The 26,561-nt window shown below is 36.4% G+C and overlaps 1 protein-coding gene across 1 annotated transcript in view; it reads right to left on the bottom strand.

The window, feature by feature from the left end:
- Positions 1-608: 608 nt before the first annotated feature.
- LOC145671127 (facilitated trehalose transporter Tret1-like) overlaps positions 609-26,561 on the bottom strand; it is a 49,376-nt gene continuing 23,423 nt past the window's right edge. The window contains exons 3-4 of the mRNA XM_081739923.1: positions 4,622-4,757; positions 609-1,852 (exon numbers count right to left, since the gene is read on the bottom strand). Coding sequence (XP_081596049.1) covers positions 618-1,852; positions 4,622-4,757 — 1,371 coding nt within the window. The 3' untranslated portion in view covers positions 609-617. The remainder of the gene's footprint in view (positions 1,853-4,621; positions 4,758-26,561) is intronic.

The following is a 26,561-nucleotide window of genomic DNA, read 5'->3' on the forward strand; positions in this document are numbered from 1 at the left end:
GTACTTTAATCAATTGTCTACTAATATACTAGTACAAAACGTGAAAGTCTCATGTCGGTGGTGCTCTTGCCCTCCTCAAGTGAAGTCTGAAATAACGCCCCTGTTGACGCTACCTTCGCAAGTTTATTTAAATTTATTTATTTAACCATTGGAATGGGCGGTAGTTTTTTTCATGTCCGAAACCAGCGATTATGTGAACTGTTCCGGTTGCCGATTATGTAAATTGTGATATCAAATGCTCGGCAACTTTTCTGTTGCCGTCGCCAGTGAGCGAGGGGATGGCAACAAAACTGTTTTGTCGCCGTGAAGTTGCTGACTGCAGGCGACAGCGACGAGATAGTTGCGCAACTGTTTTGTCGCCAGTGAGCGGTAGGTCTAAGCTGACAAGATCTGATTGCATATTGTTTGATTTTTACCCAGAAAAGCAGTCATTCCGTTCACAGAGTTGCTTTCCTCAGTCAAGGTGCTCTCTGTTCTATCTAAAGTGTTTTGTTATATCTTCTTATTTCTTCTCCTAGCTCTACTCTTTCTTATGTTTGTAAGTTGCAATCCCTTCTTGAAAGGTAAAAGAAAAAGTATTCTGTGACACAAATTCTAAACGCTGTTCACAAAGACAATTAATGTGATTCTTTAATCTCTACTAAAGATTGTTCTGCAGGAACAGGTTTCTTCTTTTGGAAGAAACTTTCAATTTCATCAAGAGTTTTTCCTTTTGTTTCAGGTAAGAAAATGGCTACAAATATTGTCCCTGCTGAAGCTATTACACCATAAACACCAAACACTCCGTAATTTCCTAACTGTTCCAACATGGAAGGAAATATTTTGATCGCAACAAAGCTTAACATATGAGCCATACTCGTAGTAGTACAACTAGCAAGTCCTCTAATTTCCAATGGATAGATTTCTCCATTAAGTATCCATGGTATGGTAAGAAAACCAGAACTGGCCATTATCACATATAAAAAGATAGCAATTAACAAAACCCAACTTACGTTCAGGTTGTCAAAATACAAACATGTACTTAAAACGAACATACATATACTCATACCGATTCCGGAAATGATCATTAGTGGCTTTCGTCCAAACTTCATAAGTGTAAAGCAAAGGCTCATAATGACTAGAAATCTGACAATACCAATTATAATAGCACCTAAGTAATCATTTATGTTGGCTCCAGCTTGTTGGATTACTTTCACTGCATAAAACACGACCACAAATCCACCAGCAAATTGTTGCACACAAAATATTGTGTTCATAATCAAGTATGGCCAGAAGCCGCGAGGAGTGAGAAAAACTGAAAGAAGTTCTTTAGTTCCAGAGACTTGTCGGCGATTTTGTTTTTGATGTGTCATCATTTCTTGTAATTCCTCTGTAACACATGAGCTTCCAGACCGTAACCAGAACATGGATTTTTCTGCGTCTTCAGCACGGCCTTTACCGACTAACCAATGAGGAGATTCGGGCAAGAAAATAATTAAAACAAAGGCAATAACTGGAACTATACAAGATACTCCTGCAACGATATTCCATTGCAAGAAAGTACCAAGAATATATACTAATAATATTCCTAAACCAACAGCACCGGAATTCCAGCACATAAGCATTCCTCGATACTTTTTCTGCGAAGTCTCTGCTGCATACACAGCTCCAGGGGCACTGGACATTCCTCCTCCTAGACCTGTAAATACACGTCCAACGTAAATTGTTGGAACATCTTTGGCACAGGCTATCAGAATCCAGCCTATGAGTGATGGGACATTCATAGCTAGAAGAATTTTCTTTCTTCCAAGGCGATCCATAAAAAGAGCACTAGTGAGGCAACCCAAAGCGTTACACAAAGCTGCCATTCCAGCTGAAATGGATATGAATACATGCTTAAATACATAATGTTTTATGATTATTACAGCAGAAAATAATGATATGATTACACTATTTATTTCATGAAAAATCAAAATTTTGACATATTGTTTTTAAATTCTGTAAAATGTTCGATTTTTTTACATAACAAGTAAGCACACTGATATGTAAGTCATGAATCTAAAATAGGAAAATCAGTAAAATGTCGGAAATTAACTTACACCACTCAAGTTTTAAACCACTACTTGATTATGGCATTAAACAGAGATTCCTGATCGTCGAAGATTCAAAATTATATTAATAACAACTGCTTTAGCATAAAAATTTCGAATATGGGATCACTGGTACTGAAGTCATAAAGAAATCTAGTAGGGGACAGTTAGTGACGCCACTTAACGTCTGAGCTCTAATGTAACTTATTTCTAGTTGCACTTGAATATCGCTGGATGCTTTACCCACAAGTTCGTTACAAAATACATGTTTCAATGTTGTATATGTTTGTTATTTACATGATGAAGTAATGAGCATTCCAGGTAGACTGTAAGCTCTCACATAGAAATATAGCATCTTCAAATGTAAAAAGGAAAAGGAAATAAATAAAGAAAAAATAAATGAAATTTGGGAAAAGAAGCGTACTTTTTCAACTACTTAAACACTGACAAATAGGTTAATGCAAAAGATTAGGTGATAAAAAATAAAATTGTTTTACTACCATTCTTAACCTATGCATAAATTATTTTCAGTTATAGCATTTTGTATAAAGAACTTAGTTTTAACTAGAGAACTTCGTTTCAATATTTTCCTATTATCTAATATTATATAATTATATATATATATTGTCTAATAACTATATCTAATATATCTAATAATTATCTAATATTTAGAATATTAAAAAAAAAGTTAAAATAATGAAGTTAAACTTCAAAATCATATCATCGTAAAGCAAAACTCTTATGTTTAGAGTAGGCTTTAACTTACAGCCACCATATAGTTACGGATATTGCTGCTGTGAATAGATATTGAATGTGCATTTGTGTGAAGTCAAATATTCATTGCTTCAATATCAATGATGTTCGGGATATTAACGTTTATTTCAAGTGAACTATTGAGCTTGCCTATGTAAACTCGGTGTTAGACATAATGGGCCTTATGCAGAGTCGTTATGAATGGTGATTAGTGCCATACTAAAGAGTTCGACTAACATATGTTTCCTGCAGAAGTCAGGCCTTTAGTATGACGCTAATCATAGGTCAAAATGACTCTACATAAGGCAGAATAAAACTGTTTCTCCGTAAAAGCTGTCTTAGCTGCAATTTCCTACAAAGGAATCATTCGATATGTTGTTATATTACGTTATTTACTGTGCGACATGCATTTCATCCAAAGTCCAATAATAACGAACTAGTGACAATATAATTCATGCAAAATACAAAACAATTTACAGAGATGTATCCAATTTCATTTATATTATGTTTATTTAACAAACTTCCAAATAAAGCTAGCAAGGCCAATTTTCTGGAATCATCAAACATCGGATTAGTTTCGACCTGAACGTCCCTTTCAGCACAGAGGCTGTATGAAACATGAACACTCAGGTAAATGTACAACGCAAAACCCCGTGAGTGCTCACTGGAAATTGAACCCGCGTATTTTGCACCAGAAGTGCGTGTAACAGAGATGAAGAGAACATCAATAATAGTTGGAACAAACAGAAAATCAGCCATGGATCGCAGCATCCGCCTGCTAGAAGTGAGGAAAATTCTGAAACACTACAGTTGCATGACCAGCGTTCCGATTCCAACTTGGTTCTCCTTATGGCAAAGCAAGAACACTTACTAATAACCTAAGCCAACTCGGAAAGTATAGGCATTCTTTGTGCCAAACCAACATAAATTTTCCAAAACTGTTGCTTTTTTCAAAAAAAGGGGGGACGACAGAGGATGACAATTTCGTGGAATAGTATTCCGAGCTGAAATTGTTTTTCATGTCAATGGAAAAACAAACCACCACGACCGAGAGTCCATAAGATTATGTGGAACATCAACATGACTTTTCACATGTTGATGTATGTCATCTTTAAGTGAACACAAGTATTTGTGTGTTTTAGTGTATGTGACTGTATGATAACAAGAGGAGCAATGTCTTTGCATGGTATTAGTGTGTTCGTGCACTGAAAAAATTGCTAGTACTGTAGCTTAATTTCGGTTAAAACCATCCTTTCCGAAGAAATTCTCTGAGCTATTAATAACCGACCAGTACTCGGTTAAGCCATAGTTTGCTCTTTTAACCTATTTCTGGGATATTATTTACAGAGAATATTGGCAAAAATATTTTTATTTAATTTACTCGGATATCGATGAGTTTTAGGTCAAATCTGTATTGGAATGATTGACGCTTCACCATCAATACTTTCTTAGAAAAGAAGCAAGGAATGACACCTTTTTCCGCAAGGCATAACTGTAACTGCCTCAGTAGCCGAGCGTGTTAAGACGTTGTCCTACTGATTCGTGGGGTATATGGCAGCATATTATCGTTGTAAACATTTTCGAGGTCCATATTCATACACGTGTGGCAAGAAATATACTATTGTATTGGTGTGTGCAAAGTCACCTGTGATTCACACATTGAGTATCTGTAGATTTAAGACCGAAAAATGGGAGTTCTTCTTTTGTTCAACATTAATTTCAGTGTTAAATTCACTATTGAATCTTGGCTCTGTTTGCTCATGTATTCCTTATTTAAAAAATAGAAAATAGTAAATTACCTATCCAAGAGGCTTCTTCTGTGGTTATTTGGATCTCGCTATCCTCGCTCTCCAGCTGAGGCAACGCCACAGCTGAAAATCCCATATTCATTCCAAGCGACACACATGGCATATTAGCTGCAAATGTAGCAAATACCTAAAAATATGAAGGAAAAAATGTGAGTATCTCTATTTATATTTCTTTATTCCTAAAATAATTTAGGATAATTATAATCAGCATATAGGAAAGGGGGGCAAGAGTACGCAAATTTTAATTAAACTTATATATTTTGGTAAAAAATAGTTACAACGGAAAACTTTTACATGGAACACAAAACTTGAACACTCCTTTACGAAATGTGAACTCAACTTTTATATACCTCTATTCTTAGATGAACTAGAACTCATAAAATGAAAACATTCAAATTCGTACTCTTGCCCCTATATGTGGGGCAAGAGTACGAAATCAAAGGGGCAAGAGCACGCACCCAAAATAGCATTAACTATTATCACAGATGAAGGTGCGTGCTCCTTTACATGATGTGCATTGTTCATGCCACCATTCATGGCATCTTGCGCACTTGATCCAGTCTTCTATTGGTGGATCACTGTAGATGATATTGCATAATGGACACTCGTACACTACTTCCTCACTGATCTGAGGAGTTGTAGCTACAAATTCGGTTGTAGCTTTCCTGGTGCAAGATGATGTTTGCCTTTGCTCTTTGGAGGGCGCCGCTTCGGAAGTAAGTTCTGCTTGAAAGGAGAGGATGTCAGAATCTCTGACTTCGAGAAGATCAAGATCTACTGGTTGAGTGCTTGGTAGCAGTTGGAGGAAGACTGACAACCACCAAAGGAGTGCATGATGCAGATGGTCCACATGGGCCCCTGCTTACCTCCAGTAAAGATCAGTTTATTGGTTGAAGGTTTAGTAACAGATGAACGAGCAGCCAGCAGAGAAGTGTTTGATGTGGACAATCTGCATGAGCTCCTGCTTGCTTCTAGTGAGAATCCAGTGTTACTGGTTGAAGGTTAGGTAACAGATGAATGAGAACGAGCAACCGGCAGAAGAGTATTTGAAGTGGACAGTCCGCATGAGCTCTTGCTTGCTTCTAGTGAGGATCTAGCGTTACTGTTTAAAGGTTTGGTAACAGATGGAGGAGGAAGAGCAACTGGCAAAGGAGTGTTTGATCTGGATGCACCGCATGGGTCCCTTTTTACTTCCAGTGAATCATCCGATGAACGATTTTGGTCTCTATTCAGGTCTGATGCTTGATTTGTTGCTTCAGGAATACTTTCGTCTCCAGACCTGGCTTCTACATTTAAGTCTACCACATCCACAATAGAAGGAAGAAAATCTTCTTCAGTGAACACATCTGGATTCAGTAGGACAACTCCAGATTCTTGAAGGCTGGATACCAATGGTTGCAGCTTTGTAGTAAGCCTCAGTAAACAAGCTCGCAACTTGGAATTATGTGGGATGGATGATTTCTCATCCATTTATCACACGCTGTTGAATACCAGGATTTCAGCGGGTCAAAAAAGGAGCGATCTAATGGTTTCAAATTATGACTGGGATTTGGTGGTAAACTCAACATCACTATCCCATTTTGCCTGCAGAAATCAATCGCTTCGATTGAAATGTTAGAGGTCTGATTGTCAACAAGTAAAAACACCTTTTTCGTAACCAAATTTGATCGCACATGTTGGTGTAAATAATATAACCATTCTACGAAAAGTTGTGAGTTGATGAACCAGAATTAGATATTCCCACAGAACCTGGCGGCGAGCCATGGAATAATTCTTGTCATTTGTTTTGTGGGAAATATCTTGGGAATAAAGGAACCAGATTCACTCCATGAAACAGCTGTTATGTTAACTCCAAAATCACTAGATACAGTTTTATTCACAACTGATTTTTAGTCGACTTTTGGAACTTTATGAGGAACCGTATTTATGCCAGTTTCGTACATGTTGTAGATATCCTGTGGAGAAAAGCCGTTTTGTCTTACAAGATTTTTAGACAATTAAAATAGCATTCAACTTGTGGCTTGCTAAAACCACGAGCTCTCCCCAGACCAGTCTTTGAAGGCTGTTGCAAAGCAATTGTTAAATGTCTACGACGGAAATACTCTGTCCAATCTCTTTCTGCCATTCAATTCACATGGCTAAAGGATATGGGGCAACTAGTTACGTTCAGCAAAATTGTATGTCATTCTTCTTAGATCTTTTAAAGTTAATTCATAGAAGAGTTGATCCAGTAATGTGATATATTCCACTAATTCGTTCTCCATTTCTTCGGTAAATAGGCCTACTGGCTTTATTGTACCTGAAGACGTTGCAGATTCTCGTTAGAAAAAAAAGAAAAGAAAAGAAAAGAAAAATCCTTAATTCTCCTCATATCAGTAATGGAAATGCATAGGATACAAAAAAATATCAGATAATATTTAGACCCTTTATAAAAATATATTTCCAAATTCAGCTTATTCCATCAGTTACAGAATGCTTGTCACCTACGAGGGTAACTTGAAAACTTCTCGGCCAATCCTTGATGAAGCTACATATTGTCAAATGTTAGGTTAGCTTCATATATCTTTATAGGATCCCGTACCAATCATTGGACTGATACCGCCTTATGCAGAGTCGTTTTAACGTATGGTTACTAAAGGACTGACTACTACAGGAAACATACGGTAGTCGAACTTTTTAGTATGGCACTAATCACGCGTCAGAACGACTCTGCATAAGGCCCATTGAAATTTCTTACTGAAGACTACTGACATTTAAGATAAAAGAGGACAAAGCGTAGTATTTCTGAAACCTGAATAAAATAAGCAAGCGTAACGTTATTCAATAACTGCAGATGTCACTATCTCACACGTTTATCTGTTTCGAAAACAAACACCACCTTAGATACTGTTATGTAAGGAATGGTATTTAGAATAAAAATGTATCCCTCGTACATAAGAAAATATCAGGATTCTTCAGAATTCTTAACGTTAGAGGCTACATATGGGAACCAGTATTCGTAAAGTTTGCCGTCACTCTCTATTACAACGGAATCTACATTCTTTTTTGATTGTTAGTTCTAAATCAAATTGGATTCTTTTTCATAGAACAGAAGGGGCAAGAGTACGCACGCGTACCCTTGCCCCGTCGGTATCTGCGTACCCTTGCCTCCTTACTACATAATTGACTTTCCCGTAATGTTGCACAGCCAACTGTTGGAAGAAAGTCAATTTACTCCATCCTGTCAAACAATGGATATGTTAGAAACTAACGCTTTATAGTACTTTGAAATCATTATAAAATTGTGTAAGTTATTCATTAACTACTTATGTCCCAATATTATATCAAACTATTAGAAAAACATAAATAATTACCTAGATAGTTTGTAGTTTGACGCAGCACACTCAAACTTGTTTAGGTTCTAGACGTCATTAACATCAAACTCCACGTGATGCATTATTGCCATACGCGAATATATTCACCTGATTTTTGGGAATCGTATCCTTACCCCCACGTACTCTTGCCCCCCTCTACTCTACTTATCTTAATCAGTACATTGTTTGCATAATGTAAATTCAAAATTGTTTTAAATACAGTAGTATCCATAAATTGTGTGAATTGGCTAGTTAGTCAATTGATACGTCTTAATTCCGTCTGAATTCGCATTAGTTAAACTAGTTGTCCACAACTCCAAGATTTCGGCTAGCTGTACACTATAGTTTAAAATTGTCGTTAATTGGAAGTTACTTAAATGTTTACATTTTAACTTTTTTCTTTTAAAGTTCGAACACTAACTTGCAGTTACACAAAAATTGACCTCCACATGGTTACGACTCCTGTCTTAATATTAACAACAAGATATGTTCATGTTCAGCATCATCATTATCAATTTTAAAATAATTTAAGTAAAATAATACGGTTTAAGTGTCAATCAAGTCGTCACAATAGTTTTAAACTTGCAAATTGTCTGCATATTAGCGCCATCTATTTTCATCACCAATGCAGCGCACGTAGTGGAGCACCGAGTGTTAACTATTAAGAATTGTCGTTACTCATAGATTGAGGTGTTTTCATTTTATAATAAGGAATATGATAGGGGTATATTGCTAAATTGAGACTTGTTATAAAATTCTTTAGGTAGTATGCTCCTGGTGATGATCAAACGTATTATTCGTAGTTTCCCTTCTGTTATTTTAACCCTTCTCTTATGGGTAGTTAACTTATCCCTTCTAAACCAGGTTCAAGCTCCTAACCTTCAAGTTATCGCCAATTTCGGGAATTTTGGCTGAATAACGATGTTCACAAAAGAAGCAAATATCTGAATACGCGGTTCAACAAATTACAATCTTATGTAAATGCTTTACAGCTTCCACCACCTTTGGCCGCAACATTGAGAAGTCATATCAGATACCTCTTTTAGTAACCTCATTACCTTCACATAACTATTTTCTGAGGGCAGGAAGAAAGTCATAGTAAACAATGCGCTCATTATATAATTTAGTGACTTTTGTCCATTTCATTTTTCTACAGAAAGCAAGTAGCACGTGGAAGAGTTCTGTTCAAATGGCCTGATATTTTTTTAAATTAATATTGAAACCGGAAGTTGTAGTGGATTCCTACCGCTTCCGGTTTCAGTAGAGAGATTAGAGGATGATGGAATATCATATATTCTTGGAACGCTCACTTGATTGCAGAAAATGGCTTTTCGATGTCTATCACCATCTTTGCTTTATAGTGATGAATATTAAATCCGGAAGTGGATGATTTCTTCCCCTTCCGGTTTGAATAGAAAGTTAGATTTCTAGCACTTTAAATGGATGCATTACCTCCATCAACGAAAAGATTAACTAACTTTTGACTCTCTACACCCAGATCAAAATTAATGGCAATCTTTCAAGTAGTTCAGGGGATATTTTCGTCTGCTGGATGAACTGCAGAGATGGCATGGGTCAATGAAAACTTGACCCATGACCCACTGACGCACTACCCACCGTGACCCACTATGACTCACCACCCACCATGAACCACTGTGACTCACCACCCACCAAAACCCGTCGTCATCAACTCTGACGTGAGCCATGATCCACGCCCTCCCCAGAACTGAATAAAGTGTTTACACTTGAAATAAAACAAGGTCTTGAAATTATTATTAATCTGAGCTTAAATTTCTATTAGGTCATTCGCTCAAGCACCGCTCTGTTACAATACCGATAGATCTGAACTTCTCGATATGAAATGGTAGAGTTTTGTATAGAATCTTTTGCCCACATTACGATTAATTTCTATTTAATTATCATATATATGAAATTTTAAAGTCTCAAATCAAGATAAAGTAAGCCAACGTTAACGAAAAAAAAGCGGTATAAAATTCGACTGTGTCTCGAAAGCCAAGTAGTAAATCCTATTGTTACTATTGCAATTACAAATATTAATATCAGTTTTTTTTTTCACTTAGAAATACTCATCTAAGGTAAGTAAATAGAAACAAATGAAAAAGGAAGAAAATTGGGAGTATTGAAAGTAAATCGTAGACAAATTCATCAGTGTTGAGAAAATGCTGTCTACAATGCACTAAGCAGAGTGTGTCGGTGGGTTGTAGCGGATCGGTTCTGGGTCTTGGTGAGCCAGAATAGATCACAGTGGGTCACGTCCTATTGACCCACAACCCACTGAACCACTCCATCTCTGATGAACGGATACACATATGGACAGACAGGGTAATATCTAAAGGAGTTTTGGTAAACTCCTTAAAAGGTAGCCACAAGAGTAATCATGTATCATAAACTAACTACAGAATTTATCCGATCTTGATCGGATTTGGCATTTGGCACGCAAACTTTAACTTGTTTAGTGCACATGCAAAATATTTCCTTTTGCAGATTTTCGGTTCACGAGTTATTCACCATTGGCTATCAAAGTTGGGGATTGTATCAAATTTTCGACAATTTTTTTTCTTTTTTGTTAATTTTCTTTGGAACAAACATGTAAAGCATTAATATGAGGTTAAGTGTTGACCTATTACACGTTAATTTGAAGTTAAAACTTTAGCCTGTTACATGCTAATTTGAGATTAAACGTTAACATATTACATGCCCATTTGAGGTTAAAAGTTAACCTGTTATACCTTATTGTTATACGTTAATTTGAGGTTAAAAGTTAACCTGTTACATGTTGATTTGAGGTTAAACGTTAAACTGTTACACGTTCATTTGGGGTTACATGATAGCTTATTACACGTTCATTTGAGGTTAAAAGTTAACATGTTGCACGTTAATTTGAGGTTATATGTTATTTTGTTACATGTTCATTTGAAGTTAAACGTTAGCCTGTTACATGTTCATTTCAGGACAAGCGGTAACCTGTTACTAGTTAATTTCAGTTAAAAATTTACCTTTACAAGTTAATTTCAGAATAAAAGTTAAGTTATTAAACGTTCAGTTAAAGCAGCGCGCACTTACAATAGGGATTTACTAGAAGTAATAAAGGGCAAATATTTCTGCAATGGAAAACTCACACTTGTTATTTAATTTACATTTTGGTTTCTAAGATAACGAATGGTTTCTAAGTAAGGGATGAAGCTCTCTGGTGTATGATGTCTGCATTTGATGTTATACTGTGATACATCAAGAGGAAAGAAGTTAAAAGAAAAGTAGAAAGTTGGAGAAAACCTTTGGAAGATAAAGGCCTAGAAATTAGTAGAAAGAAAATTAAATATCTTGAATTTAACGGAGAAGGAAATGGAAAAGTAACGCTACAAGAAAAAAAAATATTGAATGAAGTGGAAAATTTTAAATATTTAGGCTCATCTGTTGCCAAAAATGACGATTTTGACGTGGAAATCACATCTTTGGAGAACACACAGAATGCAAGAAGGATGAGGAAATTGGAAGAAAGTATGTGTCGTTCCGTGTGACCGCAGAATCATTCTAAAGAATAAAGGAGCGATTTACAGAACTGTGATTAGGCCAGCAATGATTTTCCGAGCAGCGGCATCGTCAATAAAGAATTCACATGAAAAGAGATTGAATGTCACTGAAATGCGAATGCTACGCTGGATGTGTCGGATAAAAAGAAGAGACAGCGTGAGGAATGATAGTAAATACAACAACCTAAGTTACAGAAATATCAAAGAAGATTCAAGAAAGAAGACTGCAGTGGTATGGCCATCTAATGTGAAGATCAAATAATTATGTTATCAGAAGAATGAAGACAATGAAATTGAATGAGAAGGGGGGGGGGTAGAGAGAAACCAAGAAAGAATTGGATGGACATGGTTAGGAGTGACTTCAAGGAGAAAGATCTAACAAGGAAAGAATTCCAAGGCAGGGCTTTATGAAGAAAACTCATAAGAAAACATCAACTCCACATTAGTGGAAAATAACAGAAAAAGAGAAGGTTTATACAGTAAGATTATAGATTTAAGTGAGTATCATGGTTAGACCATGTAAAGAAGTCATATAAAAGCTTTACTTATGTTCAGCTAACTAATATTTGACTATTTAGATTTCAAATTTGTCAAAAGTTCGGCGTAAATATACTAAGTTGCGCTAAAAATGATACGGTATAAGTTAAATTAGACAAAAATCAAATAGTCAGGTATAGCACCAGGAAGTAACTTCTACATTAAAAGAAATGTGCTTGTGATTGTCCCATGACGTCATACAATCCGTATCTGCTAAAAAGAACAAAAAAAAAATTAACGTAATGACAACATATCTCTTTACGATGATAACTTTAAAAAGGATGACTATGGATATTCACAAGCGTAGATGACAATTAATCATAACTAGTTGTAATGACAAAATACCATAGAAATAGTACTACATACCGTACACTGAATTATTTTACTCTTAATGTAATTATTCTTCTTAATAATTCACAAATCTCATCATTAACTTGAAATCTTATCTTTACTTCATTAAACATAAGACATAACTAACTGCTCAGTCTGATACAACCCGTCATAACAACCAGTAAATATATATTTTGTCATAATTTATCAAGCGATGTATCTGGCATAAAAACTTTGCCAACCCTGATTTATTTAACAAGGACGTATGCGAACAGTGACAGCTAGATATTTATGAAAACTGGTATCCTGGCTAATTGTGGATCACTAATCATCGAGGTGATAGTCACTCGGTGCGGAAATGCCTTGTTTACACGCTAGGTATAATACATATACCTAGCAGTGACCGGGTGAGGCTGTGCCGAGTTGCACCCCAAAAACGCCACAAGAAGACAGAAAATGAAAAATGTATGCAGTTAAGCTGATACCTACAGTTGCGGGACGCGTTACCAAGAACACGACAGTAGTGTCACATAAACAGTGTTGTCATCCCAATACATATTTAAAGTTTTTCAGATAGAACGTATACCATTTTATGGCAATAAAACAATTGGCATAAAAAGTGAAAGAAAATAAACAAAAGGTGAATTATCATTGTTGCCAAATAAGGGAGATATGAGGCTCTACAGTTGAGAAATTGTGAGGTCTGTACAGAGAAATGAACAATGTACAAGAAGACGACTGCAGAATGACAAATTACAGTAGAGAGTAAACTACAGCATGCGCAACATCTAGTGACTAATGGGCTTGATACAGGATTTCCCCGAAAAGGGCATATGTTTGAGTTACAGTAGAAAGAAGAAGTTCCATGAGACCTTATGCGGAAATGTGAACAAGTCTTCCTGTAGAGCAGCAACTGCAATGGAGTTTGTCTGGAATCGATATCTCGAACCGTTCCCGATAGCTATATATAAAACGAACTGTCTTGGGGTTGGAACACTGTATAAAATCTAAACTAAAGAAAAGAAGGCGTAGCGCCTAAAAAGAGTACAGAAAAGCCGTGGTACGAAAGGTAACAAATCTGTGATTAGAAAGTACGTCAGAATCGATTCGAAAATATTAATGAACTCTGGTAAGTGTCAGTGGAGAGTAGTGCTCTCAACGGGTCAGGTCGAATCGGGTTGAAGACCGGCATGACCCGACCCGTGACCCGAATTGACTGACCCGACCCGACCCGTGATCCGACACGATTGACCTGACCCAAAACCCGACCCGAGCTGACCCGACCCGACCCGTTTGAGAGCACTATGGTCACGACACTGTGTGAACGCCACAATGCACTCCCATTGGGAATTAAGCCCGGACCACGTGTACCGAAGTCTTACACCTAAACATTGGCGTCTCTGGCATGTAAAATTTAGGGGGGACATCAAAGTAAATGATCTAACTGCTAGTGAGTATCTAAATAAATTAAATTAAAATAAAATATTGAATATTTCGTATTTCAAAATATTGGGGGGAACGCGACCCCCGTGCCCCCGCCAGAGACGCCCATGCACCTAAACCACTAGCTAGATCAAGCGGGAGATTTGTATATGCATCTTAATGAATATTTGGCACTTTTGGGGTTTGGTTATTTCTTTTTATAACTGATACCAATATCCGACGTGGAGAAATTTATTTTTTTCTTGCTTTAGTTCTATGTGACGAAATTTTTCTTCAAGGTCAGTGTTCTCACCTGCTCGGATGGCAGGGGGTCTTCTCGGAAGGCAGTAGCAAGAGTCTCTTGGCGGAGAAGGAAATCGTTTAACTACAATGATAAGGGTTGAGGAAACAGGAGAACACCTGTAACTTTTCCAACCCTTCAACTTTCAATCCAAAATAAGTTCTTATGATTCTGGAACCCGCGCCACTTTGATTTTTCTTTCTCAGTAATTAAAACGTATTTTACAGTATACGTATATAGTTGCAAGTAAGAAGATACATAATATGAATTTTGTAATTTAAAATTTAAAAACACAGTATGATAATTAATTATAGAGTACTAATTTTATTTCGTCACTTTCAGCGCAACAAATGAAATTTAAACAATTCGCACCCTGGGTCTTGGTCATCAATACTGCGTCTTATTCTTTGTCTTGCACAGTCAAGTCTTGGTCCTGCACTTCATAGTCTTGGTGGTCTTTCATGCTATACAAGAGCCAAGAATGCTAGCCTCATCGGCACAAATGAAGACCAAGTGTGATTTTGATTATGGTCTTTCATACTATACGAGTAGTAGGGACCCGCGTTGGCCCGAATGACTCATCCTCACTCTCTTTCATGACCGGGGTGAAAGGTCAATGACCTGGCCCGGGGGCAATGACCTAGGGGTACTTAGGACCACCCCCTCTAAATTTTGGCAGGGGTACCATGGCCCACCCCCTAAATTTTGGCAGGGGTACATAGGACCACCCCCCTTAAATTTTGGAAATTGCCAAATCTAAAAATTTGGTGTGGTAGCCTAGGACCATAGTATGTACCTCTATCAGTATTGGGTGTCTATGTCGTTCCCTTTCATGGGTAAAAAATTGCCAAAAATTCAAATTTCGGGGGTTTTTGACCTAATTTATCCCCTTTGATGAGGTATTATTACCCTATATAGTTATATGGACGTATACAGGGGTCCATTCCCTTTCATAAGACATGGGTATATTAATGCACCCTTGAAAAATTTGGGAGGGGTACCTTGGCCCACCCCTTAAATTTTGGAAATTGCCCAATTTAAACATTGGGTATTATAGTACAGGACCCTAATATCTATTATGATAAATTTGGACGGTCCACCTTGTTTCCTTCTAGGGGTACAAAATTGCCAAAAATATAAACGTAAGCAATACGTTATACCACTTGTTTGGTTTTCGACCTAATTTATCTCCTTGGATGAGGTCCTATTACCTTATATAGTTATATGGTCATGTATAGTGGTCCATTATCTATCATAAGACATGGGTACATTGGTGCACCCCTTGAAAAATTTGGGAAGAGTACCTTGGCCCACCCCTTAAATTTTGGAAATTGCCAAATCTAAAAATTTGGTGTGGTAGCCTAGGACCATAGTATGTACCTCTATCAGTATTGGGTGTCTATGTCGTTCCCTTTCATGGGTAAAAAATTGCCAAAAATTCAAGTTTCGGGGGTTTTTGACGTAATTTATCACCTTTGATGAGGTGTTATTACCCTATATAGTTATATGAGCGTATACAGGAGTCTATTATCTTTCATAAGATATGGGTACATTGGTGCACCCCTTTAAAAATTTGGGAGGGGTACCTTGGCCCACCCCTTAAATTTTAGAAATTGCCCAATTTAAACATTGGGTATTATAGTACAGGACCCTAATATGTATTATGATAAATTTGGATGGTCCACCTCGTTCCCTTTTAGGGGTACAAAATTGCCAAAATATAAACGTAAGCAATACGTAGTACCACGTGTTTGGATTTTGGTCGATTTTATCCCCGTTGATGAGGTCCTATTACCTTATATGGTTATATGGGCGTATACAGGTGTCCATTACCTTTCATAAGACATGGGTACATTAATGCACCCCTTGAAAAATTTGGGAGGGGTACTTTGGCCCACCCCTTAAATTTTGGAAATTGACCAATTTAAACATTGGGTATTATAGTACCGGATCCTAACATGTATTATGATAAATTTGGATGGTCCACCTCGTTTCCTTCTAGGGGTACAAAATTGTCAAAATATAAACGTAAGCAATACGTTGTACCACGTGTTTGGTCTTTTGGCCCAATTTATCCTCTTGGATGAGGTTCTATTACCTTATATGGTTATATGGTTATGTATAGGGGTCTATTCCCTATCATGAGACATAGGTACATTTGTGCACTCCTTTAAAAATTTGGGAGGGGTACTTTGGCCCACCCCTTAAATTTTAGAAATTGCTCATTTTATATATTTGGTATTATAGTACTGGACCCTAACATGTATTATGATAAAATTTGGGTGGTCCACCACGTTCCCTTTTAGGGGTACAAAATTGCCAAAATATAAACGTAAGCAATACGTTGTACCACGTGTTTGGTCTTTTGGCCCAATTTATCCTCTTGGATGAGGTTCTATTACCTTATATGGTTATATGGTTATGTATAGGGGTCTATTCCCTATCATAAGACATAGGTACATTTGTGCACTCCTTTAAAAATTTGGGAGGGGTACTTTGGCCCACCCCTTTAATTTTGGAAATTGCCCCTTTTACATGTTTGGTATTATAGTATAGAACCCTAATATATATATTACTATAAATTTGGGTGGTTCACCACGTTTCCTTTGATGGGTACGAAATTGCCAAATTTTAGTACAACCACGTGTTTGGTTTCGGCTCAATTTATCCCCTTGGATGAGGTCCTATTACCTTATATGGTTATATGATCATGTATAGGGGTCCATTCCATATCCCCTTAAATTTTGGAAATTTTCCAATTTAAGCATTCGGTATCATAGTACATGACCTCAACATGTATCATGATAAATTTGGGTGGTCCATCTTGTTCCCTTTCATGGGTAAAAATTATTAAAATATAAACATAAGCAATATGTTGTACCATGCGTTTGGTTTTTGGCCCAATTTCTTCCCTTTGATGGGGTTCTATTACCTTATATTGTTATATGGTCATGTATATGGGTTCATTTCCTATCATAAGACATGGGTACATTGACGCACCCCTTGAAAAATTTGGGAGGGGTATCTTGGCTCATCCACTCGGTTTTAGAAATTGTTTTAATATAAGCATTTGGTATCATAGTACAGGACTTCAATATGTACCACTATAAATTTGGATGGTCCACATCGTTCCCTTTCATGGGTAAAGAACTACCAAAAATCGAATTTCGGAGGTTATTGACACCTATTTAGCACGTTATATGGTTTATTACCTTTATATGTTTATGTTCCCTTTTAAATTTGGGAATTATCAAATAACAAAATTCGGTAAACGTTTTCTAGGACCCGTTGGTATTCCTCTTATGGCCAAATATTCAAAATTTAAATGTTATTGACCGGCTTTATTATTGAATAAGTACAGGATTTATTACTTTTTTCATAAGACACAGGTGTATTTGTGTACCAATCTTAAATTTTGGGAGGGGGTACATTTCTTATTGTCATATCAATAATTGGTAATTGTTCTTTGGGTAAATCATTGTGATCACGTGATCAGTTATTGACATATGATGGGATTAGGAGTCCAGGACATTGGTACATTGAAACTTTGTAGGATAATTTGAGAATGCGTCATTGGTATTGATTATTACAGCCAAATATAAACGTAAGCAAGACGTTGTACCACGTGATTGACCTTGAGTTTTAGAAATCTGATAGCTAACCTTATTGAAACTTATGACTCATAGTCTTAAGGGAATACATGCTACAACACTGGCAAAGTTATTGTTGATGCAATTTGATTGGCTGATCACTATCTTTCCTGCAATCTGAATGGCTGATCACTATCTTTCGTGCAATCTGATTGGTTGATGAGTTTCAAATCTTTGCTGAATTCAGTTTTGTTTTAACATTTAAAAAGTTTTTGAATTTTTTGTTTGAAACTTTGGTTTGACATTTTTTCGTGTGATATTTTTAGTTTAAAAATTTTTGTTTCGAAAGTTTTGTTTGAAAATTTTGTTTCAAAATTTTGTTTGAAACTTTTCGTTTGAAATTTTTGTTTGAAAAAATTTTTGTTTGAAATTTTTGTTTCAAAATTTTGTTTGAATTTTTTTTGCTTGAAACATTTTGTTTGAAAATTCTTGCTTTCAAATTTTTTGTTTGAATTTTTTGTTTCAGAATTTTGTTTGAAATTTTTTTTGACAACTTTTGTTTCAAAATTTTTTGTTTAAAATTTTTTTGTTTGAATTTTTTTTCGTTTCAAAATTTTGTTTAAAATTTTTGTTTGAAATTTTTCGTTTCCAAATTTTTTTTTGTTTAAATTTTTTTAAGTTTGTGCACTCATTAGTGAAGAACCGAAACTGCTTAAAAGAAAATTTGATTTGAAATTTTTTCGTTTAAAAAATTTTGTTTCAAAATTTTGGTTTGACATTTTTAAAAGTTTGTGCGCTTATTAGTAAAGAACCGGAACTGTTTAGAACAAAAACCTTTGTCAATATTTGTTTTCATGATGCAATAGTACACGTCAGAACATGTGGTTTGTTCTTGAAATGAAAAAACACAATTCATTGAAATGGATCATTTTATTACACTCCACATACATCCATACCAGATAGTGGTTCTGGATATTGTCGATACAATGTATTTTGAACTTCTTGCACTAGTTTGTCTTTAGCATATAATTTTAATTCTAATTGAAGTCTTTTAAGGTCTAATGCAATATCAATTGGTGGAAACTCAATGTCCATTTGATCACAAATAAACTGTTTATCAATACAGGTATGCACCCACGAACGATGTTGACAACCATCACAATATCTAGATACATGTTGTACAATATGCATAACACATTTTTCAAAATAGTACTTTTTCAGGAATATACTAGTTTTGATGCAGACTTCCACTGCATGTTTCACACACTGAAATACGCTGATGAATTTGTTCCATTCAGTTTGTGTTAGATACACCATGTTGCGAGGGACATGAAATGTACTCTTTTTACGTAACAGCACCATCTTCTCTTCGAGGACTGTACGCAGCACCACTTCATGATTTGAGCCTAATGATTTGACTATGGTCACATTTAGCTCATCATGAAAATAATCGTTCATTTGGTCGATTCATGCCATTCTTCACAGGTCAGTTGTACACCAAATTGTTCTGCTTTGCCCAATCGAATCACAGGTTCAAATGTTCTAGCACTGATACCAATCATCACATGTTTTGTTTGAAATATATTTATTGGATAATATCTTGCGAAGATGAACTCTTTATCGTTAGAAGTACACATCTTTCCTCCTGAAAAGCACTTGCTCAAATGATTTCGTGGGATGACACTGTATTTGCTGGTTTATAGTTATTGCTGACGTCATTGGTAAGGAATGTGCTGACGTTTGAATTCATGATTTCATCACAGTTGCTGACGTCATGCCGACCAACCAAATTCATACAACTATGTCTGACGTGCTGATTCATGATTTCATCACAATGGCTGACGAATCCGGCTGTGTACTAAATTCAAATTGATGACTTCGACCCAAGAGTCTTTTATAGCATAAAGATACAGATCCAGTATTTAAGAAACGCAGCACTTCTTCTTGTTTTGATGTCTCCATGGGTAAATATCTTGCTGGTAAAATTATATTCTTATCATTTTCAAGCTTCACTACGATTCTTAATCCAAACTCTGTAGGGATCATTTGGCTAGCTAAGATTCTATAAGGTACATTCTGTTGTAAATCAGTAATCTTGGTAAATGATTTCATCACATCACGTGTGTTTAGAAACTGCAGACAAGTAGCCATGATGACGTTATCATGAATACTAACTCGAACGATGATGCAAAACTGATGACGTTGCGTTATCATGTTCTGACGTGTACTATTGCACCATGTTCTGACGTGTACTATTGCACCACAATGTTGCCAGAGGTTTTTGTTCTAAACAGTTCCGGTTCTTTACTAATGAGTGCACAAACTTTTAAAAATGTCAAAACCAAACTTTGAAACAAAAATTTAGAACAAAAAATCTTTGAAACAAAATTTTGAAACGAAAAAACATTCAAACAAAAAAATTTCAAACGAAAGAAATTCAAACAAAATTTTGAAACAAAAAAAAATTTCAAACAAAATTTTGAAACAAAAAATTTCAAACAAAAATTTTTTCAAACAAAAATTTCAAACGAAAAGTTTCAAACAAAATTTTGAAACGAAAAAAATTTCAAACAAAAAAATTTTAAACAAAAAATTTTGAAACAAAAGTTGTCAAAAAAATTTCAAACAAAATTCTGAAACAAAAAATTCAAACAAAAAATTTAAAAGCAAGAATTTTCAAACAAAATGTTTCAAGCAAAAAAAATTTCAAACTAAAAAATTTTTACGTTTCACGGTTAACCGTCAAACTTTATCCGGTTTTTAACTATTCGATTAACAAATAAACGGTTTTGATCATATTTATCATTGAGTGTAAAATGTTGAACGAAAACAAGATTTTTAAATGTAAAACAAAACTTAAAAACTGAATACAGTAAAGATTTAAAACTCATCAACCAATCAGATTGCACGAAAGATAGTGATCAGCCAATCATATTGCAGGAAAGATAGTGATCAGCCAATCAAATTGCATCAACAATAACTTTGCCAGTGTTGTAGCATGTATTCCCTTAAGACTATGAGTCATAAGTTTCAATAAGGTTAGCTATCAGATTTCTAAAACTCAAGGTCAATCACGTGGTACAACGTCTTGCTTACGTTTATATTTGGCTGTAATAATCAATACCAATGACGCATTCTCAAATTATCCTACAAAGTTTCAATGTACCAATGTCCTGGACTCCTAATCCCATCATATGTCAATAACTGATCACGTGATCACAATGATTTACCCAAAGAACAATTACCAATTATTGATATGACAATAAGAAATGTACCCCCTCCCAAAATTTAAGATTGGTACACAAATACACCTGTGTCTTATGAAAAAAGTAATAAATCCTGTACTTATTCAATAATAAAGCCGGTCAATAACATTTAAATTTTGAATATTTGGCCATAAGAGGAATACCAACGGGTCCTAGAAAACGTTTACCGAATTTTGTTATTTGATAATTCCCAAATTTAAAAGGGAACATAAACATATAAAGGTAATAAACCATATAACGTGCTAAATAGGTGTCAATAACCTCCGAAATTCGATTTTTGGTAGTTCTTTACCCATGAAAGGGAACGATGTGGACCATCCAAATTTATAGTGGTACATATTGAAGTCCTGTACTATGATACCAAATGCTTATATTAAAACAATTTCTAAAACCGAGTGGATGAGCCAAGATACCCCTCCCAAATTTTTCAAGGGGTGCGTCAATGTACCCATGTCTTATGATAGGAAATGAACCCATATACATGACCATATAACAATATAAGGTAATAGAACCCCATCAAAGGAAAGAAATTGGGCCAAAAACCAAACGCATGGTACAACATATTGCTTATGTTTATATTTTAATAATTTTTACCCATGAAAGGGAACAAGATGGACCACCCAAATTTATCATGATACATGTTGAGGTCATGTACTATGATACCGAATGCTTAAATTGGAAAATTTCCAAAATTTAAGGGGATATGGAATGGACCCCTATACATGATCATATAACCATATAAGGTAATAGGACCTCATCCAAGGGGATAAATTGAGCCGAAACCAAACACGTGGTTGTACTAAAATTTGGCAATTTCGTACCCATCAAAGGAAACGTGGTGAACCACCCAAATTTATAGTAATATATATATTAGGGTTCTATACTATAATACCAAACATGTAAAAGGGGCAATTTCCAAAATTAAAGGGGTGGGCCAAAGTACCCCTCCCAAATTTTTAAAGGAGTGCACAAATGTACCTATGTCTTATGATAGGGAATAGACCCCTATACATAACCATATAACCATATAAGGTAATAGAACCTCATCCAAGAGGATAAATTGGGCCAAAAGACCAAACACGTGGTACAACGTATTGCTTACGTTTATATTTTGGCAATTTTGTACCCCTAAAAGGGAACGTGGTGGACCACCCAAATTTTATCATAATACATGTTAGGGTCCAGTACTATAATACCAAATATATAAAATGAGCAATTTCTAAAATTTAAGGGGTGGGCCAAAGTACCCCTCCCAAATTTTTAAAGGAGTGCACAAATGTACCTATGTCTCATGATAGGGAATAGACCCCTATACATAACCATATAACCATATAAGGTAATAGAACCTCATCCAAGAGGATAAATTGGGCCAAAAGACCAAACACGTGGTACAACGTATTGCTTACGTTTATATTTTGACAATTTTGTACCCCTAGAAGGAAACGAGGTGGACCATCCAAATTTATCATAATACATGTTAGGATCCGGTACTATAATACCCAATGTTTAAATTGGTCAATTTCCAAAATTTAAGGGGTGGGCCAAAGTACCCCTCCCAAATTTTTCAAGGGGTGCATTAATGTACCCATGTCTTATGAAAGGTAATGGACACCTGTATACGCCCATATAACCATATAAGGTAATAGGACCTCATCAACGGGGATAAAATCGACCAAAATCCAAACACGTGGTACTACGTATTGCTTACGTTTATATTTTGGCAATTTTGTACCCCTAAAAGGGAACGAGGTGGACCATCCAAATTTATCATAATACATATTAGGGTCCTGTACTATAATACCCAATGTTTAAATTGGGCAATTTCTAAAATTTAAGGGGTGGGCCAAGGTACCCCTCCCAAATTTTTAAAGGGGTGCACCAATGTACCCATATCTTATGAAAGATAATAGACTCCTGTATACGCTCATATAACTATATAGGGTAATAACACCTCATCAAAGGTGATAAATTACGTCAAAAACCCCCGAAACTTGAATTTTTGGCAATTTTTTACCCATGAAAGGGAACGACATAGACACCCAATACTGATAGAGGTACATACTATGGTCCTAGGCTACCACACCAAATTTTTAGATTTGGCAATTTCCAAAATTTAAGGGGTGGGCCAAGGTACTCTTCCCAAATTTTTCAAGGGGTGCACCAATGTACCCATGTCTTATGATAGATAATGGACCACTATACATGACCATATAACTATATAAGGTAATAGGACCTCATCCAAGGAGATAAATTAGGTCGAAAACCAAACAAGTGGTATAACGTATTGCTTACGTTTATATTTTTGGCAATTTTGTACCCCTAGAAGGAAACAAGGTGGACCGTCCAAATTTATCATAATAGATATTAGGGTCCTGTACTATAATACCCAATGTTTAAATTGGGCAATTTCCAAAATTTAAGGGGTGGGCCAAGGTACCCCTCCCAAATTTTTCAAGGGTGCATTAATATACCCATGTCTTATGAAAGGGAATGGACCCCTGTATACGTCCATATAACTATATAGGGTAATAATACCTCATCAAAGGGGATAAATTAGGTCAAAAACCCCCGAAATTTGAATTTTTGGCAATTTTTTACCCATGAAAGGGAACGACATAGACACCCAATACTGATAGAGGTACATACTATGGTCCTAGGCTACCACACCAAATTTTTAGATTTGGCAATTTCCAAAATTTAAGGGGGGTGGTCCTATGTACCCCTGCCAAAATTTAGGGGGTGGGCCATGGTACCCCTGCCAAAATTTAGAGGGGGTGGTCCTAAGTACCCCTAGGTCATTGCCCCCGGGCCAGGTCATTGACCTTTCACCCCGGTCATGAAAGAGAGTGAGGATGAGTCATTCGGGCCAACGCGGGTCCCTACTACTATACGGAAAGCAAGAAAATATGCTCATCGCCACTTGGTGATCACCAAAACAAGGCCAAGAGCAAGATTACTATGCACTTCGTCTTGCATATCCAATCTCTATCTTGTTCTTGGATCGATGTTCTTGGGCTTGGTGAAATAAAATGAAATATTCAGTTTAAGGTCCCTCGATTCTATACCGAGGCTAAGGGAGATGGTGACCATGAGAAATGAATGAAATGGTGGAATGAAGAAAGTTGGAAGAAACAGGAGAACCCCGAGAAAACCCACTACACGGCGTTTCTCCACCACAAAGCCCACTTAGCACAAGCTGGGATCGAACTAGTGGTGGGCACAAAAACAGTTTTTTCGGTTTTAGGTTTTTAGAAAAACCGAAACCGGTTTTCTGAAAATTTTCCCGAATCCGGTTTTCTTCAAAACCGGTTCGGTTTTCTCCGAAACCGGTTTCGGTTTTCTTCGAAACCGGTTCGGTTTTCTTCGAAACCGGTTATCGGTTTTTCACCTGATCCGGTTTCGGTTTTCTTCAAATCCGATTCCGCTTTTTTTTTCAAAATTTGTTCTATTTCTGACCAAAATGGTGTTTCGTTGTTCTCCGGAAACCAAATCCATTTCCTCAGAATAAGTCTTCTGCGTTTTCGAAAAGTTCTCACCAAAACCAGTTTCGGTGAAAACCGAAACCGGTTTCGGTGAAAAACCGAACCGGTTTTGGAGAAAACCGAAATGTCGGTTTTTCGGGTTTCGGTTTTTATAGAAACCGGTTTTCGGTTTTTATAAAAAACGGTTTTGCCCATCCCTAGATCGAACCATGGACACCATGCACCAGAGATGAATTCTCTACCACTGAGCCACCGCGGCCCTGCTTGGGTTTGGTCGTTCATATCCAATCCTTCTTTTGGCCTTGCTTAAACAACTTCTAGTTTTGTTCTAAATCCAGACTCCATATTGGCGTAGATATTAATATTACAGTCGATTGGTAAGATCTATCTTCCACATTTAAAAATTGAAGTACACACAAGTACAAAAATAAGCATTTACCATAAAAGACACTAGCTGCAAGTGTTCAAAATAGATTATGGTTTCCATAAAATCAATTGAAAATTGCTATTTTTAATTAGGCAGCTATTGAAAAACAGCAGCTGTCGACTCCAGCCGAGTTTAAGCTCAACCTAAACTCAGTTGACCAAAGTGAACTGACCCGACTGACCCGACACGAGTTGACCCGAGTGACCCGACCCGAGCTGATCCGACTGATCCGACCCGACAACCCGATCGAGTAGTCTGACCCGACAACCCGACCCGAGTAGCCTGACCTGACAATCCGACCCGAGTGAACCGAGTGACTCGACCCGTTTGAGAGCACTAGTGAAGAGTATAGGAGACGTATAATTAGCATGTGAGACAACGATGAAGATAAAAATACACTGTATTCAGGTTACCAGTAACATACAGGTGCAAAATATTTTAATATAATACACTAACACATACAACAGAAAAGCCACATATAGTATGGCAAAATATGTACATTTCTCGTCCTAGCCGCACATTTGACATGACGTATCAAGACCGTTAGTCATTAGATGCTGTGCATCAAGGGCGGATCCAAGGGGGTTAAGGGGCTATAGCCCCCTTCTTGACGCTCAAGTTTACACTGGATAAAATGGTCTTCAATTCTGCTTTACACTGGATAAAACGGCAAATTATGGTTTAGCCCCTCCTTTGATCATATCCTGGATCCACCACTGCTGTGCATACTGTAGTTTACTCCCTACTGTACATTTGGTCCTTCTTCAGTCTTATTGTTGTTATACATTTGTTCGTTTCATTGTACGGACCCCATAATTTCTTAGCTTCAGAGCCTCATATCTCCCTTATTTGGCAACACTGATAACCCACTTTTTTGCTTATTTTCTTTCACGTTTTATGCCAATTGTTTTAATGCCATAAAATGATATACGTTCTATTTGAAAAGCTATAAGTTTGTGTTGGGGTGGAAAACGCTGCTTGCATGATACTACTGCCGTATTCTGGTCGCGTGTCCCCCTCCGGCAAGTATCATGCTACTTGCACAAATTTTTCATTTTCTGCGTTTTTTCGGCGTTTTTGGGGTATAACTCGGCACATCCTCAACCGGTCACTGCTTGGTAACGGTATTATACAGTATTATACTGCCTGTATTATACGTAACGGGTAAATAAGGCTTTTCCGCGCCGAGTAAGTATCACCACGATGATTAGCGATCCACAATCAGTCAGGGTACCAATTTTCATAAATATTTAACTGTTTCACATACGCCCCTTGTAAGTATTTCAATACCCAAAGCACGATACGATAAAGATCCTCTGCTAAATATTTTCCAAGTATTGTGAAATATCATATTATTCTTTTATTTTACATAAATCATAAACAGACTTAAATTATGAAAACTTATATGCTAGTGAGCAGAATAAATGGCACTTGTATGGGTAATGTCAACCCATGCTTCGATCGAGAATAGAATGTCCAATGAAGAACGCTGAAACAGATGCTTAACCAATTACACGGTGGTACGGATTCCACGTAAAATGTATATCCGCGTCTTATATACTCTAGGTGCTGAAAAATTACGATGAACTTTACCAAATAAACAAACTAATCCTGCATATATTAAGAATGACTATGCTGACATATTTCTTTCTCCTGGAAAAAGAACATCTAG

Source organism: Thermobia domestica, chromosome 15, assembly GCF_964235325.1.
Source record: "Thermobia domestica chromosome 15, izTheDome1.hap1.1, whole genome shotgun sequence".
Classification (NCBI taxonomy): Eukaryota; Metazoa; Arthropoda; class Insecta; order Zygentoma; family Lepismatidae; genus Thermobia; species Thermobia domestica.